General features: G+C 39.0%; 1 protein-coding gene across 1 annotated transcript in view; it reads left to right on the top strand.

Annotated features, from left to right (window-relative positions):
* Positions 1 to 12,907: 12,907 nt before the first annotated feature.
* LOC141271581 (ephrin type-B receptor 5-like) overlaps positions 12,908 to 23,120 on the top strand; it is a gene marked incomplete at its 5' end in the record, with an annotated part of 64,552 nt that continues 54,339 nt past the window's right edge. Inside the window, 2 exons of the mRNA XM_073681625.1 lie at positions 12,908 to 12,979; positions 13,087 to 13,795. Of these exons, the coding sequence (XP_073537726.1) occupies positions 12,908 to 12,979; positions 13,087 to 13,795 (781 nt within the window). The remainder of the gene's footprint in view (positions 12,980 to 13,086; positions 13,796 to 23,120) is intronic.

Here is a 23,120-nt window from a genome sequence, read left to right as displayed (position 1 = left end):
TTGGTAGAGGGTCTGCCATGTTCCCCAATGATAATCCGCATGTGCTGTGCACATGCTGCGGAAATTTCCGCTGCGGATTATCATTGCGGAAAAAAACGCAGCACTACTAATTATTTTGCGGAAGCACTGCGTTTTCGCCGCCATTGACTAGCATTAGACCGCATGGATTACGCATCACTATATATGTAGATGTGCATTCCATGCGTTTCAATGTGCGGATGGTACCCATGTTTGGAGAAGAGGAGACTCTCCTCCGGACCCGGGCATCATAGAATCTGTAAAAAAAAGAATAAAATAAAAAATAAATATTATACTTACCTTCTGATGGCCCCCGGTGTCGTTATTCGATGCGTCTCGGCTTGCCGGCAGCTCGCGATGGACTGAAGGACCTGCGCTGACATCATAGTCATGTGACGGGTCGCGCGATGCTGATGTCGGCAGGTCTTTCAGTGTACCACGAGCTGCCGGCAGCCAGGACGCATCGGATAAAGACTCCGGGGGCCATCAGAAGGTAAGTATAATATTTATTTTTTACCATTCTATCGGTCACACTATATAAATAAATGCCGGTTGCATGGATTTATATAGTGTGACCAAGTTGTCAAGCACTTTCCAAGTGATGCTAAAATCTCTTGGAAAGCGATTGTCAACCCGCATGCAGAAATGCATGTGAAGAACACGTCACATCCGCATGTCCCTGGCAGGAAAACGCATGTACAATCCGCATGTACAATCCACATGTACAATCCCCATGTACAATCCACATGTACAATCCCCATGTACAATCCGCATGTACAATCCGCATGTACAATCCGCATGTACAATCCACATGTACAATCCGCATGTACAATCCGCATGTACAATCCGCATGTACAATCCGCTTGTACAATCCCCATGTACAATCCGCATGTACAATCCGCATGTACAATCCACATGTACAATCCGCTTGTACAATCCGCATGTACAATCCGCATGTACAATCCGCATGTACAATCCGCTTGTACAATCCCCATGTACAATCCCCATGTACAATCCGCATGTACAATCCACATGTACAATCCACATGTACAATCCGCATGTACAATCCGCATGTACAATCCACATGTACAATCCGCATGTACAATCCGCTTGTACAATCCCCATGTACAATCCGCATGTACAATCCGCATGTACAATCCGCTTGTACAATCCCCATGTACAATCCACATGTACAATCCGCTTGTACAATCCCCATGTACAATCCGCATGTACAATCCACATGTACAATCCGCTTGTACAATCCGCATGTACAATCCGCTTGTACAATCCCCATGTACAATCCCCATGTACAATCCGCATGTACAATCCCCATGTACAATCCGCATGTACAATCCGCATGTACAATCCGCTTGTACAATCCCCATGTACAATCCGCATGTACAATCCGCATGTACAATCCGCTTGTACAATCCGCATGTACAATCCGCATGTACAATCCGCATGTACAATCCGCTTGTACAATCCCCATGTACAATCCGCATGTACAATCCGCATGTACAATCCGCATGTACAATCCGCATGTACAATCCGCATGTACAATCCACATGTACAATCCGCATGTACAATCCGCTTGTACAATCCCCATGTACAATCCGCATGTACAATCCGCTTGTACAATCCCCATGTACAATCCGCATGTACAATCCGCTTGTACAATCCCCATGTACAATCCGCATGTACAATCCGCATGTACAATCCACATGTACAATCCGCTTGTACAATCCGCATGTACAATCCGCATGTACAATCCGCATGTACAATCCGCTTGTACAATCCCCATGTACAATCCCCATGTACAATCCGCATGTACAATCCGCATGTACAATCCCCATGTACAATCTGCATGTACAATCTGCATGTACAATCCGCATGTACAATCCGCATGTACAATCCGCATGTACAATCCGCATGTACAATCCGCATGTGGTTTTTTTCTGCCAGGGAGATGCAGAAACGCTCAGGAAAAATCCGCAGCATTTCTGCATCGTGGGCACATAGCCTAAATGTCACTTTGGATCTGCAACCTCCAGGATGGAGTCAGGGTGCACATATTAATATTCAAGTGGACGCTGTTGGCTGGATCACTCTGGTGCCTCCTCATGAACCTGTACCCTGATGCCTATATGTCTGTCCACCATATAAGAACTTTTTGCAACAGTCTTCTAATTCAGAATATTTGATGATGTGTCAGCTATCACATCCAGTCTGTGCTTGATAGAGAGATAAATATATGATAGATAAATAGATAATAGATAGATAATAGATAGATAATTGATAATAGATGATAGATAATAGATAGATAATAGATAATAAATAGATGATAGATAATAGAGAGATAATAGATAATAGATAGATAATAGATAGATGATAGAGAGATAATAGATAATAGATAGATAATAGATAGATAATAGATAGATGATAGATAATAGATAATAGATAGATAATAGATAGATAATAGATAGATGATAGATAATAGATAGATAATAGATAGATAATAGATAGATGATAGATAATAGATAATAGATAGATAATAGATAGATGATAGATAATAGATAGATAATAGATAGATAATAAATAGATAATAGATAGATAATAGATAGATAGATAATAGATAGATGATAGATAATAGATAGATAATAGATAATAGATAGATAATAGATAGATGATAGATAATAGATAGATAATAGATAATAGATAGATAATAGATAGATAATAGATAATAGATAGATGATAGATAATAGATAGATAATAGATAGATGATAGAGAGATAATAGATAGATAATAGATAGATGATAGATAATAGATAGATGATAGAGAGATAATAGATAGATAATAGATAGATGATAGATAATAGATAATAGATAGATAGATAATAGATAGATAATAGATAGATAATAGATAGATGATAGATAATAGATAGATAATAGATAGATAGATAATAGATAGATGATAGATAATAGATAGATAATACATAGATAATAGATAATAGATAGATGATAGATAATAGATAGATAATAGATAGATGATAGATAGATAATAGATAGATAACAGATAGATAATAGATAGATGATAGATAGATGATAGATAGATAATAGATAGATGATAGATAATAGATAGATAATAGATAGATAATAGATAATAGATAGATGATAGATAATAGATAGATAATAGATAGATAACAGATAGATGATAGATAGATAATAGATAGATAACAGATAGATAATAGATAGATGATAGATAGATAATGGATAATAGATAAATAATAGATAGATGATAGATAGATAATAGATAGATATATGATAGATAGATAATAGATAGATAATAGATATCAGACACATATTTCAGGCAGCGATGGGTCGGTGATAAGCTCCCTATATCTGAGGAGATGAGAGCTGTGTAAAATTTTCTTCTTATAGTCACTAATTGATTTTTGGGGGGTCTTTTTACACCTTGATCCCCTCCTGCTTCCCTATAATATTTGGGCATATTTCCACCTTGTGGCTTCTAAAGAATAATCCATAAGATGTTGAGCTGAGATGTGAGTTACATCCTTTGCGCTCGGATCTGCCTGAACATTTGTCTTGGATTCTGATTTGGACCTGGTGCTTTGGATGAACAACGTCCTTCAAATGAAAGTGATTTTTGTTTGGTTTTTTTATCTAAGTAGGTTCAAAATTCTGCACTGATTCATTTATTTTCTGTCATAAAACTCCAAAGTCCCTGCACAGACATAGAGAAATATTAGTATAGAACCATCTCGCAGCCACCACTAGGGGGAGCTTACTGCATACATTGAAATTAATAGTAATGGAGTATGCAGTCAGCTCCTGAGCTCCCCCTAGTGGAGGCTGCAGGAAGGAAGAATGATAACTTTTCACACTGTCAATGCAGGGGATTTGGAGCTCTGTATAAAAGAAACTGACCTCCTATAAAGACATGTAAAATAAAAATCAGCGCATGATAATAAATGGTGGAAAATGACTTTACTGACTGATTTCAAAAGGAAGAGTAATTACAGAAGTATTTTCTTATGAATATAGTCAGTAAAGTCATTATTCATTATTCTAGAAAGAACCTTCCCGTAGAGATAATGTATATTGTAATATTGTATCTAGAGAGCAGAATTTGTATCTCCAGGTAACAGGTGCCTTGTGCGATCCATCAGGAGGAATGCAGAAGGTGCTGAGATCCCAGCAGTATGTGTGCTGTAGGGTGGGCACAGACTGGTGGAGAGTGAGGGGCACTGAGCGTGGAGAGATTAGTGAGACAGCTGGGGAGGGAACAAGGGGGGAGACAGCTCAGAGCAGAAAGCATCTCCACGAGCCCCCGAACTGGAGGAGCGGAGGCATTTATAACTCAGGAAGCCCGAAACCCTACACAGGAGACTGCAGAGAACGGGGAGACCCCCCGAGAGGAGACCAGAAAAGGGGAGACATGTCTAATATGGATCATTATAGGGAATGGGAAGCTTCTGAATGCTGCCTGTCTAACGCTGCCAGCACCGTCATCTGCTCCGACAGCAGGTCATGAGGGGACAAGCTCATCTCTTCCACCAGCATTACTTGTGGGCACCTTATAGGGCTCAGATACCGGCCCGGCTCCAGCACTGATATCATGGTGCCCATTAGGAGACTCGTTTGTATCTTCTACTTTCTGCCTCTTGCGTCTCTTCTTCAGGGTGAGTGTCTTAATCGTGCTAATTGCTCCTTATGACCAAGTTCCTCGTCTCTTTGCATTTCAGACTGTGCGGTATTTAGTTTGATAGGACTGTTAAATTTCGAGTTAATTGGAAGTATACGGGTCCAGGAGTCAAGCCACGTTGACTTGTATTATCCCAGGAGAACACCTTGCATTGCTAGTTGTGATTCCTAGCGGTAGAATATGTATTGCAGTATGACAGCAGTGCTTTGGACACAATGGATTAAAACCAATATTTCTGTAAATATGGTTCTTAAATTAAACTTCATTTTTTAAAAGTTCATCATTCTTTACAGATTCATGTCCTTTAGTGCTTTAGAGCTTATTTTTTTCTGATACGGAGCTTCAAATCCCTCGTATAGTCACAGAATTGCATCCTAAACTTCAGGTTGACTTCAGCCACCACTAGGGGGAGCACACTGCATACTGTGTTATTATTGCACTCAATGTACAAAATGTATTCACCGAGCTCCCCCTAATGGTGACTGCAGGCAGCCAGAATAATAATTAATGTGTATTTTCTGAGCTTATGCTGTATTTCAGAAAAATAGAGCGTGTATCACTGTAAAAAGTACAATTTGTGGTTTTAAGGGAGTTGTCCAATTGCAGCAAGTTATTAGCTATCTGTAAGATAGGTGATAACTTGCTAATGGGTGAAAATGTGATTGCTGGGATTTCCACTAATCCCGAGAGAGGGGATCTGAATTACCATCGGAAGGGAATTTTCTATTGATTCTACATGGATTAAGTCTGATACAAAAGTATCACTAAAAAGCGGCACGGTGGCTCAGTGGTTAGCACTGCAGCCTTACAGCGCTGAGGTTCTGGGTTCAAGTCCCACTAAGGACAACATCTGCAAGGAGTTTGTATGTTCTCCCCGTCTTTCGTGGGTTTTCTCCGGTTTCCTCCCACACTCCAAAACTTTTGGAATCTAGATTGTGAGCCCCAATGGGGACAGTGCCCATAATGTCTGTAAAGCACTGTGGAATTAATGGCGCTATATAAGTGAGTAAAATAAATAAATAAATAAACCTCTGCCACATAATTCTAAGTGCAGAGTAAAGGAGAGATCCATAAATATTCAAATAATAATTTTTATTTCATCAATCCAAAAACAATACACTGAATATTAAAATATATGGCTAAAAAACAGAGTGCCCAATAGGGACAGACTCCTGCCAATGGATCCAAAAGTTATGTAGGCCCAACATTAGATAGAATAAATAGCCTAGTATACCTTCACCCCGATGCGCTTTATAATGTGGGCAGCATGGGAGATGGTGGCAGAAATTGTATGCCCCATTAGACTTTTGGACAAATTAATCAAAACTGGGGTTTCTTACATCAGTTTTTCATATATCAGTTGCAGTTAGATGCACCGCATTCATTAAGAGGTGCGTGCCTTGATTCAGATTTCAGATTTTTTCCCTTCTTCCAAGCGCGATAACTTTTTCATTTTTATCCACATAGATATATGAGGTCTTCATTTTTATGCAGGACAAGTTTTAGTTTTTAATGATAAAATAAATTATATCATATATTGTACTAAAAATCGAGGAAAATATACTTTCTAGGCGTTGCAAAGCCATCTTGGGCATCTTTAGTGCTTAATAGGCACCGTAACATTTTCTTGGACATTTCTAGTGTTTATAAAGCTCTGCGACAATTTCCTGGACACCTCTGGAGCTTACTAGGCACCGCAATGTAGTCTTGGGCATCTCTGGAGCCTATTAGGCATAGCAATGTCATCCTGAGCATCTCTGGAGCTTACTATGATATGTTGCATCTCTGCTGCTTACTCGGCCCCACAATGTCATCGTGGACATTTCTTGTGCTTACTTGGCCCCACAATGTCATCCTGGAGATCTCTGGTATTTACTAAGCACCGCAATGTCATCCTGGAGATCTCTAGTGCATATTAGGCCCCACAAAATCATCCTCGACATCTCTGGTGCTTATTCGGCCCCACAATGTCATCCTGGGCATCACTGGTACTTACTCGGCCCCACAATGTCATCCTGGATATTTCTCAAGCTTACTAGGCCCCACATTGTCATCCTGAGCATCTCTGGTGCTTACTCAGCCCCACAATATCTTCTTGGGCATCACTGGCATTACTTGGGCATTACTAGACACAGCAATATCATCCTGGACATCTCTAGAGCTTACTAGGCCCCACAATGTCATCCTGGACATTTGTGGAGCTTACTAGGCCCCACAATGTAATCCTGGGCATCTCAGGGGCTTACTAGGCCCCGCAAGGTCATCCTGGAGATCTCTATTGCTTATTAAGCCCCGCAAAGTCATCCTCGACATCTCTGGTGCTTATTATGCCCTGCAATGTCATACTGGACACCACTGGAGCTTACTAAGCACTGCAATGTCATCCTGGACATCTCTAATGCTTATTAGGCCCTGCAAAGTCATCCTCAACATCTGTGGTGCTTACTAAGCTCCGCAATGTCATTGTGGACATCTCTGGTACTTACTAGGCACCATTATGTCATCCTGGGCATCTCAGGAGCTTACTAGGCCCCACATTGTCATCCTGAGCATCTCTGGTGCTTAATCAGCCCCAAAAAGTCTTCTTGGGCATCACTGGTGTTTACTAGGCACTGCAATGTCATCCTGGACATCTGTGGAGCTTACTATGGCCCACAATGTCATTCTGGTCATCTCTGGTGCTTCCTCGGCCCCACAATGTTATCTTAGATATTTCTGGAGCTTACTAGGCCCCACAATGTCATCCTGGACATCACTGGAGCTTACTAGGCCCCACAATGTAATCCTGGATATCTCTGGTGTTTACTAAGCACCGCAATGTCATCCTGGAGATCTCTAATGCTTATTAGGCCTCACAAAGTCATCCCAACATCTCTGGTCATTGTGGACATTTCTGGAGCTTACTAGGCCCTGCAATGTTATTGTGGACATCTCTGGTGCTTACAAGACCCCACAAAGTCTTCCTGGGTATCTCTGGAGCTTACTAGGCCCTGCAATGTCATCATGGACATTTCTGGTGCTTACTAGGCCCCACAATGTCATCCTGAGCATCTCTGGTGCTTACTAAGCCAAACAATGTCATTCTGGACATCTCTGGAGCTTACTAGGCCCCACAATGTCATCCTGAGCATTTCTGGTGCTTACAAGGCCTCACAACAGCATCCTAGACATCTCTGGTGCTTACAAGGCCCCACAATTTCATCCTGGACAACTCTGGTGCTTACTAGGCACTGTAACATCTTTCTGGGCACCTCTGGTGCTTACTAAGCCCCGCAATCTCATCCTGGGCACCTCTGGTGCTAACTAAGCCCCACAATACCATCCTGGGCACCTCTGGTGCTTACTAAGCCCTGCAACGTCATCCCAGACATCTCTGGTGCTTTCTAGGCCTTGCAACATCATCCTTGACATCCCAGTGCTTACTAAGCCCTGCAATGTCATCCTGGGCATCTCTGGCTCTTACTAGGCCCTGTAATATGATGCTGGGCATCTCTAGTGCTTACTTTGTACAGAGATGTCATGACACTGGAAAAGCAAGAGGCTCGCCGGACGCTGCAGCGAAGATGCCGGGTGCAGAAGAGAAGACCGGCTGCCAAGGAGGCACTGATTGGACATGGACCAGGCCAGTCATCAGTGCCAACCATGCTTTCCTTCACTAGATTTACACTTTTATGTGGTTTAAAAGTGACCTACTGAGAGGGAACACTGATCTTATGTAAAATGGATGATAAAATACAGGCGTAATGGCCGTTTCTGTTGCCTCAATAGAGTTGTGCATAATGGGAACCAACACAATATCTCTCCCATTGTGGACATACTGGTGGCCACTTGTTCTGCCTAATAGTGGGAGTCCAAGCAATCTGAGCACCACTGATCTAAGAATGTTAAAGGGATCATCAAATTCTATGCACTCTCTTAGAAAATCCAAAGTTTATAGAGAGGAATCCTCCAGAGCACAAAAACTTAGGGTAGGAAAAATAAATTAATACTCATCTTGCCACTCACTTGTCCCACTGCCACTACAGCCTGGCGTTGATCTTCTGCTCCACCTGGCCTCTTCTTCTGTCCACTGGTACGTGACATTCTCCCCAGCAATCTTCACTCTGCGCCAAATTTGCCTCTAACTTCATGACGGCGCCCGCTGAAGAGCTTACTGGACCTTATGATGTCATGCACATCATGACAGCACAATGTCACAAGGCGTAGTCGGCACCAGAAGCCCTGGCGGGGAGTGAAGGTGGCCGAAAAGGACATTGTGCATCGGGAGGAAAGAGAAGAAGACCGTACAAAGCAAATGATCGGACAGTGGGTGAAAATATAATATATAAGTATATATATATATATATATATGTATAATTTTATTTTCTAGCAACTCTCCTGGTTCTTTACAATTCAACAAAAAGTCAGCCGGCCGCCATTTTGCTGAATATGCTCAAAGCGCATAACAAAATTTCGGATTCAGGAGAATCCAACTTTTTGGGGGAAAAATGAAAGGCAAATTCACCCCGAACAAATTCATTTACCTTTGTTGACCACAACATTTCGTAAACCCTGAGCTACCCAAATTATCTTTCTGCCTGGCAGTCGGCCAGATCCTAAACAAGTTGGTGCAGAATGCGAAGGGAGTCTCCTGTACAGCAGACAGAACTTGTAGCTACATGTACTAAAATGATTGTCACCTACAAACGAAGAAAGGTGGTTGACTCTGTGGATTAAAGACTATTTTGGGGATTTGTGTTCTTCAAAATATTGCTTGATTTGGAACTACCTCGTTGTCCTGAATCCATATTCCAGTCTCCGTGTCTCTAACATCTTCCAGTTCATTTCATTGACTAAGTAGTTTCATGTCAGGTGCTTCAAGAATTGTCCTTAATTTCCCCCTGGATCTACATAAAGTGAGAAGAGACACATGATATTCCGTGCGAGAATCCCTCGCTGAGATGAGCACTGTGTCACACTGCATGGCAGACGTCACCCACCCTGCGCCACGGGCCATCAGTCAAACAATGCGAGTCTGACCGGGGCTGGTCTCATCTGCTACATGCATGCCGTATGACCTACTTTCTGATCCTACAGATTAAAAAATATACAAACACTCCAGAAAGAAATGCCAGGAGATACGAGGAAAGGCGCAATTAACATCGGAGAGTCCTTAAAGGGCAAGCACACAAAAAATGTCAATACAGCTTAGAGGGCAATGGAAATACAAAAATAGGAACAAACCCAAGGCAAAACTAAAGCACCTGGTCCCCAGTGCAAAATCTGAAATCTATGAAGAGCCATTTATGATACGAGGGTCTATGCATGTAGTAGGTGGTCATCAGGCTCCATCAGGCAACCTCTACACCCCCTTATAGCTACAACTCTGGAATAAGGACATCAGATTCAAATGTAGTCCATAAATGTGGGGGGAGAGAACAGGAAGAAGACCACCATAGGAAAAAAGTGGCACAATTAGAAGTTTTCGGAAATATTTGAAAAGTTGGCAAAAAGTAGAAAATGTAAAATAAATAAGTATCCCTTACCACTTTAATCCACATCGCTCCAGTGCTGGGTCTCTGGTCCATGTGTCAATCTTCAGAGCTAGAGCCAGCGTTTGGCTGCAGTGGTCACTGTGTTTTTTTGCTTTGTAATGTTCCTTACTCTTTGGCAACTTTTCCAAGATTGAGGAAAACCTCTAACTAATTACCGGTGTGTGGGGGGGATCTCTTTAATGCTCTGCTATAATTATATCACTATTATGGAGCAGTCCCCAGATGGTGGAGTTGGAGCTACTGATTGTTAAGATTCAACCTCAGATGGTCTCCAACCACATATAACAGAGGTGCAGTAACAGATAGATCCAATTCTATAAAATTTCAAATAGTAAAATTTAAATTGAAAAATTGTAAGTTCACTTTAGAGTTTAGAGACAAGCAACCACAGATGGTAGAAGTGAAAGTTCAGATGGTAAAAGTGCCACCATAGATAGTGGTGATGCAGCTGCAGATGGCAAAGGTTCAAGGGTGCAGCCTAAGATGGCAGAGGTGAAACCACAGGTGGTAGAAGTGGAAGCTCAGATGGTAGAAGTGCTATAATAGCTGGTGATTATGCAACTGCAGATGGCAGGGGTGCATTCATTGATGGAATAGATGCAACCTGAAATGTCAGAGGTACAGTCACAGATGGTAGAAGAGCTATCACAAATAGCATAGGTGCAGTCGCAGATGGTAAAGGTGCAGTCGCAGATGGTATAAGTGTGAGATTAGATAGTAGAATTGCTATCAAAGATGATGATGGTGCAATCACAGGGGGCAGAGGTGCTGACGCGCCCCCTGGGCCGTGGGGTACTCGGTAGCTGGGGCGGTCGATTCTGGGGGATGTCACAGTGGCGGTGACCCGGTCCGTGACCCAGGACGGTCAATAAAAGGGGAATAAAGAAAAGGGGAATTAAAGTTTTATATATATAATATTCATGACGCCACCTGTGGTATGAGGCTATATGGAGCTGCCACTGCGGTGCAGAACCTCTGGAGCTGATGGTGACGCAGCAGAGTTGGTTCAGCTCTCCACAGGCAGAGCTTAGCTGCAGGGCAGGAAGTGGTGATGTTATAGATGTTGCTGTGCGGTGTAGTGCAGGGGATGGCACAGATAATGACCCGTCCATAACTTAATGGCGGTTTCCTCTTATCTTTACTTGCGGTGGTTAGGCAGACCAGGGCACGGGTACTAGCTGGTAGTAGAGGTCCGGGCGGCCTGGAAGCAAGTTGGGAATCCACCTCGCCAGGTGGAGTTGTAGGCCTTCCCTCTGTTCTAATCTCTTTGGCCCTGCTGCGTATAGCTATGCTGCGGCCCTCGTCCCTGAGTAAAACGTCTGTTCCTCACCCGTATGGCAGGCAGCTCGGGCCTTCCTGGAGTGTCGCTCCCACGTGGCGGTGCTGGGCCCTATGTGCTGCTGAGCCTCCGGGCATCTGATGGGGCAAGGAGACCTGCAGTCTCCTACCCTCCGGTTTCTGCTGCTGGGCCTTCAGTGCCCCACAACCTCGGACTCCGGGGTCCGGTTCTTCTGCGCTCCTCTCTGGGGTGAACTGCCGTGCAGCTCCACTCCCCAGGTCTTTCCTCGTCGCTCTCCTGACTTCAACTCCTCTCCACTACTATAACTAACCCCGCCTCCAGATCCCAGTTGCTAAGGGGAGGAGCTCCCCTTGCTGGTCTGGAGCCAGGAAAGTGTTGTATGCTGGTAAACCTGACTAGGGGACCCCTGCTTGCTTCCAGGCATGGCATCACCCCCTTGTGAGGGAGGCAATGCCACTGTTGCAACCGGACTCCTGGCGTGCCACAGTGCCACCTCAGATGGTAGAGGAGTAGCTAGAGTTAGAAGATCTGCAATCACAAATGGCAGCGTTAACATCTCAAATGTTATTAGCCTAAGATGGAAGAAGACCAACCACACTACTATGATGGTGTGGATGCAATCATAGATGTTAGGAGTTCAGGCACTAATGTTAGAGGCCTAATTCCAGATATTACTGCCATAATGACAGATTATTGAGGTTTGTAGTCAGACAGTAGAAGTGTCAGCTCAGTTAACTGATGTGCAATCTAAGATAGTAGAGGTGAAGGAAGGTATTCTGACTCCATAACTAAGCTGCAAGTGTAGCTAAGACACCATTTCTAGGCTGGCTCTTTTAACCGTTACTCACACAGAGTGATGTCCTCAGATAGCTTGAACTCAACTGCAGGAGGCACATATGAATATTCTAGGAGAAGGTTTATTTTCCAGCTGAATTCTTGAAGATATGCCCACATACAGCAGGTAAAAAAGACTTTTCAGAAGCAGGGCTGCAAAGACATGAATTTCAAAGATGGCTGATAGACAGTGAATGAGGAAGAAGCGAGGGGGTTACTGACATAAGAGCTACATCAGAGAGACAGGAAGAGAGGAAGGACAAACTTCTGAAGAGAGCAAACCTTATAGCATAGCAACGAAACTGCACAATATAACAACACAATGATAATACAATACTGTCTGTATGATTCCCAGATCATGGGACATGAGAGGAGGCAGAGGTGAATCCATGATATCAACCATTAAAATACAGAATGCATAATGAAATCAGAAAACATAACATTAGTGCTCCGTTTCCCCATAACTTGCTTCTAGCCCAATCCTTAAACACTTCCTTTTATTACAGATATCTTACTTGATACAACACTAGAAACCTCAGAGATCGGCTGGTCAACCCATCCAGAGGAAGGGGTGAGTAATCCATGCGAATGTTAGCGTAAAGCCCTCCAAGAGTTGTCCTGGAGAATGTCAATTGTCACCTAGACTTTGTGCTTTTACGTTTTTTTCTCTTTCCTTAGTGGGATGAAGTGAGTGTTTTAGATGGCCAGCGACGCCTACTGCGCACCTACGAAGTCTGCAACTCATACGCTCAGCGCTCCAACCAGAGCAATTGGCTGCGCACAGGCTACATCCCAAGCCGCGGTGCTCGACGTGTATACGTCAAATTACGTTTCTCAGTACGAGACTGTGCCAGCCTTCGCCCACCACTGTCTCGGCGTCACCTGGCTTGCAAAGAAACATTTACCTTATATTATAGGCAAGTGGACAGCGCCATGGAAGCTGAGGAATGGGAATGGACAGAAACGTCTTGGATAAAAGTAGATACCATTGGAGCTGGCAAAAGCTTTTCACGAGACCCGGGAAAAGGTGGGCAGGGTCCTCGGCTGGACGAGAGAACTATAGACTTTGGACCAATTATTAGAAATGGATTCTACCTGGCGTTTGTGGACTCAGGAGCTTGTTTATCTTTAGCTGGAGTAAAAGTTTACTTTAATAAGTGTCCGGCTTCTGTGAGGAGTCTGGCCTCATTTCCTGAGACTCCATCGAGTGGAGATGGAGGGGCATCACTGGCAGAAGCCATAGGGAACTGTGTAAATGGCGCTCACCTCCTGGGCACCACGCGACTCAGTCTACACTGCGGAGGAGAGGGGGAGTGGATGGTGTCAAGTGGAAGCTGCATCTGTAAACCTGGAAGAGAAGAGAGTGAAGAAGGAACTGAATGTCGGGGTAAGGTGCAACATCGTGTGACTCAAGAGGCCAACTGTGCTCCGTAAATTAGTATTTTGTGTTACAGTATCCACTATGTATAAGGGCTACTGAACCATAGAGGAAGCTCATAGAATTTCATTGGCAGTGAAGCTCAGCTTACTTATTACCCAATGGATAGAAGGAACTGTGCAGCATAGGGAAAAAGAGAGGGGACATACTCTACCAACTCTTTCTCCACTAATGGATGGAAAGTTGGGTCGGTGACCATAGATTGATCACATGTAATGGCATGAGCCAACATGTTGTATTGGTCTCATTGTAAATTTTGCTTTAAGACCCAGGTGAATCTACAGAATGGAAATATTTTGTGAGGATTGAAGTTATCTTAGTGATTTAAGAACCTGAGAAAAGAGTTCCTTTCTTTTCTGGTGACTTTACTGAATAAGCTCCTTTGTGAGTGTATATGAAGAAAAACACCTATTTTTGAAGATTCTATTACTTGTATCCAACATGTCTTACCAGTTTTATGCTCTGCAATCTCTATGTCTAAATCTCTGTTGTCTCTGAGCTAGTGGAAGGAGACTAGCTTCTATAATGTCTCCCATGGTCAAAACACAGAGATATGAGGGTTTCCTGCACTTCTGTCTCTATAAAACACATGTTCAGAAGCAGCAGCATTGAGGACATTGTAGAGTAATACTAAGCAAAGGCGAGGAATCCAGAACTGGGGTGAGATGAACACTTAATTGAAAGCAGCACCTGTATAAGCATGTTATACAGTAGTACTGAGCAGTATAGCTGTGAATCCAGAACTAGTGGTGATATAAACACTTACTGGAAAGCAGCATCTGCATAAAGCACACTATACAGTGGTACTGAGCAGTTAGCTGTGAATCCAGCACTGGGGGTGAGATTAACACTTACTGGAAAGCAGCATCTGCATAAAGCACACTATATAGTGGTACTGAGCAGTTAGCTGTGAATCCAGCACTGGGATAAGATAAACACTTACCAGCAAGCAGCATCTGCATGAAGCACATTATATAATAGTACTGAGCAGTGTAGCTGTGAATCCAGCACTTTAGTGAGATAAACACTTACTAGAATGCAGTAAACCAATCTCTCACACATCGCTCTTCCTTTTTCTTTCCCTCTTTCCTCTACATAGACCTTAATAGGCAGCTGTGATCTGTTCTCTCAGTGAGTTTGCAGTCCAACTTGTTTTGAGTAAGATTGATTTTAGAAGTAATGTCCACCAATGTACAACACATATACACCTGTAGTATTGCGTGATCAGAAACTTACTTTTATCTACTTTGCCTGTTGGCACCTTAGAAAGTCTGAAATCAACTTTCTGTTTCATCACAGGGCCAATTTGCTGTTCTTCTTTCCCCCTTTCTTTACACTGCAGCCCATTCATTGTAGAGTAAAAGCAAAAAAAAATGCAAATACTGAGTAAAAGGTCATGGAAAACTCACTTGTATTACTGCGGAGAATAAAATGATTCTAAACAAAAAGTTGCAAACCGTTATTAAGAACATCTGGAACCTGCCTCATATACACTGATGGTGAGGAGGCTGATGAGGAAGGAGCCGCAAGATTCTCAAGCAAAAAACTTGTGAAAGGTCTCACTGATTTTAGTAACGGTGGAGGCTGGCTACGTATTGCACCGCAGATACTACAAATCTGTTATATGTCTCGCTTCTTCCTCCATCGCCTGAATATAGAGCTCCAGCTCTGCTTAAACCAGTGTAATTCTGTAAATCCCTTTAGTAATATAACCTATTTTGTTTAGATTGAAGATTGCGAGGCATCCTGGAATATTCTGATTAAAGTGGAATTATGGGAAAAGAACACAACATCCAGAATTAGCAGTGAAGGAGACATTAAATCAAACAATGGACATTAGAATATATTTATTTGTAAAAAAAAAAAAAAAAACAATTTTACTAAGAAAATAGTTATCATAATTCATGTTTATTCAGGCATTGAAAATCTCAACTGAATATTTACTGCTGGAATATAATGTAACAAGTTTAGAACTGAACATTTTAAACAAAAATATAAATTCTATAACACTTCCCCCTATGTACAAGAATATAACTACTATAATGCTGCCTCCTATGTACAAGAATATAACTACTATAATACTGCCCCTATGTACAAGAATATAACTACTATAATACTGCCCATGTACAAGAATATAACTACTATAATACTGCCCCCTATGTACAAGAATATAACTACTATAATACTGCTCCTATGTACAAGAATATAACTACAATAATACTGCCCCTATATACAAGAATATAACTACTATAATACTGCCCCTATATACAAGAATATAACTACTATAATACTGCCCCCTATGTACAAGAATATAGCTACTATAATACTGCCCCCTATGTACAAGAATATAGCTACTATAATACTGCCCCCTATGTACAAGAATATAGCTACTATAATACTGCCCCCTATGTACAAGAATATAACTACTATAATACTGCCTCTATGTACAAGAATATAACTACTATAATACTGCCCCTATGTACAAGAATATAACTACTATAATACTGCCCCCTATGTACAAGAATATAACTACTATAATACTGCCCCCTATGTACAAGAATATAACTACTATAATACTACCCCTATGTACAAGAATATAACTACTATAATACTGCTCCTATGTACAAGAACATAACTACTATAATACTGCCCCCTATGTACAAGAATATAACTACTATAATACTGCCCCTATGTACAAGAATATAACTACTATAATACTGCCCCTATGTACAAGAATATAACTACTATAATACTGCTCCTATGTACAAGAATATAACTACTATAATACTGCCCCTATGTACAAGAATATAACTACTATAATACTGCCCCTATGTACAAGAATATAACTACTATAATACTGCTCCTATGTACAAGAATATAACTATTATAATACTGCCCCTATGTACAAGAATATAACTACTATAATACTGCCCCCTATGTACAAGAATATAACTACTATAATACTGCCCCTATGTACAAGAATATAACTACTATAATACTGCCCCTATATACAAGAATATAACTACTATAATACTGCCCCTATATACAAGAATATAACTACTATAATACTGCCCCCTATGTACAAGAATATAGCTACTATAATACTGCCCCCTATGTACAAGAATATAGCTACTATAATACTGCCCCCTATGTACAAGAATATAGCTACTATAATACTGCCCCCTATGTACAAGAATATAACTACTATAATACTGCCTCTATGTACAAGAATATAACTACTATAATACTGCCCCTATGTACAAGAATATAACTACTATAATACTGCCCCCTATGTACAAGAATATAACTACTATAATACTGCCCCTTATGTACAAGAATATAACTACTATAATACTACCCCTATGTACAAGAATATAACTACTATAATACTGCCCCCTATGTACAAGAATATAACTACTATAATACTGCCCCTATGTACAAGAATATAACTACTATAATACTGCCCCTATGTACAAGAATATAACTACTATAATACTGCCCCTATGTACAAGAATATAACTACTATAATACTGCTCCTATGTACAAGAATATAACTACTATAATACTGCCCCTATGTACAAGAATATAACTACTATAATACTGCCCCTATGTACAAGAATATAACTACTATAATACAGCCCCCTATATAGTAGAATATAACTACTATAATACTGCCCCTATATACAAGAATATAACTACTATAATGCTGCTCCTATGTACAAGAAAATAACTACTATAATACTGCCCCTATGTACAAGAATATAACTACTATAATACTGCCCCTATGTACAAGAATATAACTACTATAATACTGCCCCCTATGTACAAGAATATAACTACTATAATACTGTTCCCTAAGTACAAGAATATAACTACTATAATACTGCCCCTATGTACAAGAATATAACTACTATAATACTGCCCCTATGTACAAGAATATAACTACTATAATACTGCTCCTATGTACAAGAATATAACTACTATAATACTGCCCCTATGTACAAGAATATAACTACTATAATACTGCCCCTATGTACAAGAATATAACTACTATAATACTGCCCCCTATGTACAAGAATATAACTACTATAATACTGTTCCCTAAGTACAAGAATATAACTACTATAATACTGCCCCTATGTACAGGAATATAACTACTATAATACTGCCCCCTATGTACAGGAATATAACTATTATAATACTACCCCCTATGCACAAGAATATAACTACTATAATACTGCCCCCTATGTACAAGAATATAACTGCTATAATACCGCCCCTATGTACAAGAATATAACTACTATAATACTGCCCCCTATGTACAAGAATATAACTACTATAATACTGCCCCTATGTACAAGAATATAACTACTATAATACTGTCCCCTACATACAAGAATATAACTACTATAATACTGCTCCTATGTACAAGAATGTAACTAATATAATACTGCTACTATTTACAAGAATGTAACTACTATAATACTGCTCCTATGTACAATAATATAAAAACTATAATACTGCCCCCTATGTACAAGAATGTAACTAATATAATACTGCTCCTATGTACAAGAATATGATTACTATAATACTGCCCCTATGTACAAGAATATAACTACTATAATACTGCCCCTATGTACAAGAATATAACTACTATAATACTGCCCCTATGTACAAGAATATAACTACTATAATACTGCTCCTATGTACAAGAATATAACTACTATAATACTGCCCCTATGTACAAGAATATAACTACTATAATACTGCCCCTATGTACAAGAATATAACTACTATAATACTGCTCCTATGTACAAGAATATAACTACTATAATACTGCCCCTATGTACAAGAATATAACTACTATAATACTGCCCCTATGTACAAGAATATAACTACTATAATACAGCCCCCTATATAGTAGAATATAACTACTATAATACTGCCCCTATATACAAGAATATAACTACTATAATGCTGCTCCTATGTACAAGAAAATAACTACTATAATACTGCCCCTATGTACAAGAATATAACTACTATAATACTGCCCCTATGTACAAGAATATAACTACTATAATACTGCCCCCTATGTACAAGAATATAACTACTATAATACTGTTCCCTAAGTACAAGAATATAACTACTATAATACTGCCCCTATGTACAGGAATATAACTACTATAATACTGCCCCCTATGTACAGGAATATAACTATTATAATACTACCCCCTATGCACAAGAATATAACTACTATAATACTGCCCCCTATGTACAAGAATATAACTACTATAATACCGCCCCTATGTACAAGAATATAACTACTATAATACTGCCCCCTATGTACAAGAATATAACTACTATAATACTGCCCCTATGTACAAGAATATAACTACTATAATACTGTCCCCTACATACAAGAATATAACTACTATAATACTGCTCCTATGTACAAGAATGTAACTAATATAATACTGCTACTATTTACAAGAATGTAACTACTATAATACTGCTCCTATGTACAATAATATAAAAACTATAATACTGCCCCCTATGTACAAGAATGTAACTAATATAATACTGCTCCTATGTACAAGAATATGATTACTATAATACTGCCCCTATGTACAAGAATATAACTACTATAATACTGCTCCTATGTACAAGAATATAACTACTATAATACTGCTCCAATATAAAAGAATGGAACTAATATAATACTGCTCCTATGTACATGAATGTAACTATTATAATACTGCTTCTATGTACAAGAAAATAACAACTATAATACTGCCCCCTATGTACAAGAATATAACTACTATAATACTGCCCCCTATGTACAAGAATATAACTACTATAATACTACTCCTATGTGCAAGAAAATAACTACTATAATACTGCTCCCTATGTACAAGAATATAACTACTATAATATTGCCCTCTATGTAGAAGAATATAACTACTATAATACTTCTCCTATGTACAAGAATATAACTACTATAATACTGCTCCCATGTACAGGAATATAACTACTATAATACTGCTCCTATGTACAAGAATATAACTACTATAATACTGCTCCCTATGTACAAGAATATAACTACTATAATACTGCCCCTATGTACAAGAATATAACTACTATAATATTGCCCTCTATGTACAAGAATATAACTACTATAATACTGCTCCCATGTACCGGAATATAACTACTATAATACTGCTCCTATGTACAAGAATATAACTACTATAATACTGCTCCCTATGTACAAGAATATAACTACTATAATACTGCCCCTATGTACAAGAATATAACTAGTACAATACTGCCCCCTATGTACAAGAATATAACTACTATAATACTGCCCCTATGTACAAGAATATAACTAGTATAATACTGCCCCCTATGTGCAAGAATATAACTACTATAATACTGCCCCCTATGTGCAAGAATATAACTACTATAATACTGCTCCTATGTACAAGAATATAACCACTATAATACTGCTCCTATGTAAAAGAATATAAATACTATAATACTGCTCCTATGTACAAGAATATAACTACTATAATACTGCTCCTATGTACAAGAATATAACTACTATAATACTGCTCCTATGTACAAGAATATAACTACTATAATACTGCCCCCTATGTACAAGAATATAACCACTATAATACTGCCCCCTATGTACAAGAATATAACTACTATAATACTGCTCCTATGTACAAGAATATAACTACTATAATACTGCTCCTATGTACAAGAATATAACTACTATAATACTGCTCCTATGTACAAGAATATAACTACTATAATACTGCTCCTATGTACAAGAATATAACTACTATAATACTGCCCCCTATGTACAAGAATATAACTACTATAATACTGCCCCCTATGTACAAGAATATAACTACTATAATACTGCTCCTATGTACAAGAATATAACTACTATAATACTGCCCCCTATGTACAAGAATATAACTAGTATAATACTGCCCCCTATGTGCAAGAATATAACTACTATAATACTGCTCCTATGTACAAGAATATAACTACTATAATACTGCCCCCTTTGTACAAGAATATAACTACTATAATACTGCCCCCTATGTACAAGAATATAATTACTATATTACTGCTCCTATGTACAAGAATATAGCTACTATAATACTGCCCCTATGTACAAGAATATAACTACTATAATACTGCCCCCTATGTACAAGAATATAACTACTATAATACTGCCCCCTATGTACAAGAATATAACTACTATAATACTGCCCCCTATGTACAAGAATATAACTACTATAATACTGCTCCTATGTACAAGAATATAGCTACTATAATACTGCCCCTATGTACAAGAATATAACTACTATAATACTGCCCCCTATGTACAAGAATATAACTACTATAATACTGCCCCCTATGTACAAGAATATAAATACCATAATACTGCCCCCTATGTACAAGAATATAACTACAATAATACTGCCCCCTATGTACAAGAATATAACTACTATAATACTGCCCACTATGTACAAGAATATAACTACTATAATACTGCCCCTATATACAAGAATATAACTACTATAATACTGCCCACTATGTACAAGAATATAATTACTATAATACTGCCCCCTATGTACAAGAATATAACTACTATAATACTGCTCCTATGTACAAGAATATAATTACTATAATACTGCCCCCTATGTACAAGAATATAACTACTATAATACTGCTCCTATGTACAAGAATATAATTACTATAATACTGCCCCTATGTACAAGAATATAACTACTATAATACTGCTCCTATGTACAAGAATATAACTACTATAATACTGCCCCCTATGTACAAGAATATAACTTCCATAATACTGCCCCCTATGTACAAGAATATAACTACTATAATACTGCCCCCTATGTACAAGAATATAACTACTATAATACTGCTCCTATGTACAAGAATATAGCTACTATAATACTGCCCCTATGTACAAGAATATAACTACTATAATACTGCCCCCTATGTACAAGAATATAACTACTATAATACTGCCCCCTATGTACAAGAATATAAATACCATAATACTGCCCCCTATGTACAAGAATATAACTACTATAATACTGCCCCCTATGTACAAGAATATAACTACTATAATACTGCCCACTATGTACAAGAATATAACTACTATAATACTGCCCCTATATACAAGTATATATCTACTATAATACTGCCCACTATGTACAAGAATATAATTACTATAATACTGCCCCCTATGTACAAGAATATAACTACTATAATACTGCTCCTATGTACAAGAATATAATTACTATAATACTGCCCCCTATGTACAAGAATATAACTACTATAATACTGCTCCTATGTACAAGAATATAATTACTATAATACTGCCCCCTATGTACAAGAATATAACTACTATAATACTGCTCCTATGTACAAGAATATAACTACTATAATACTGCTCCTATGTACAAGAATATAACTACTATAATACTGCCCCCTATGTACAAGAATATAACTACTATAATACTGCCCCCTATGTACAAGAATATAATTACTATAATACTGCCCCCTATGTACAAGAATATAACTACTATAATAGCGCCCCTATGTACAAGAATATAACTACTATAATACTGCCCCCTATGTACAAGAATATAACTACTATAATACTGCTCCTATGTACAAGAATATAACTACTATAATACTGCTCCTATGTACAAGAATATAACTACTATAATACTGCCCCCTATGTACAAGAATATAACTACTATAATACTGCCCCCTATGTACAAGAATATAACTACTATAATAGCGCCCCTATGTACAAGAATATAACTACTATAATACTGCTCCTATGTACAAGAATATAACTACTATAATACTGATCCTATGTACAAGAATATATCTACTATAATACTGCCCCCTATGTACAAGAATATAACTACTATAATACTGCCCCCTATGTATAAGAATATAACTACTATAATACTGCCCCCTATGTATAAGAATATAACTACTATAATACTGCCCCCTATGTATAAGAATATAACTACTATAATACTGCCCCCTATGTACAAGAATATAACTACTATAATAGCGCCCCTATGTACAAGAATATAACTACTGTAATACTGCCCCCTATGTACAAGAATATAACTACTATAATACTGCTCCTATGTACAAGAATATATCTACTATAATACTGCCCCTATGTACAAGAATATAACTACTATAATAC

The sequence above is a fragment of the Phyllobates terribilis genome, unplaced genomic scaffold (genome assembly GCF_046119375.1).
Source record: "Phyllobates terribilis strain yellow unplaced genomic scaffold, ASM4611937v1 Scaffold_5__5_contigs__length_657084704, whole genome shotgun sequence".
Classification (NCBI taxonomy): Eukaryota; Metazoa; Chordata; class Amphibia; order Anura; family Dendrobatidae; genus Phyllobates; species Phyllobates terribilis.
This window is presented reverse-complemented; position numbering and strand designations above follow the sequence as displayed.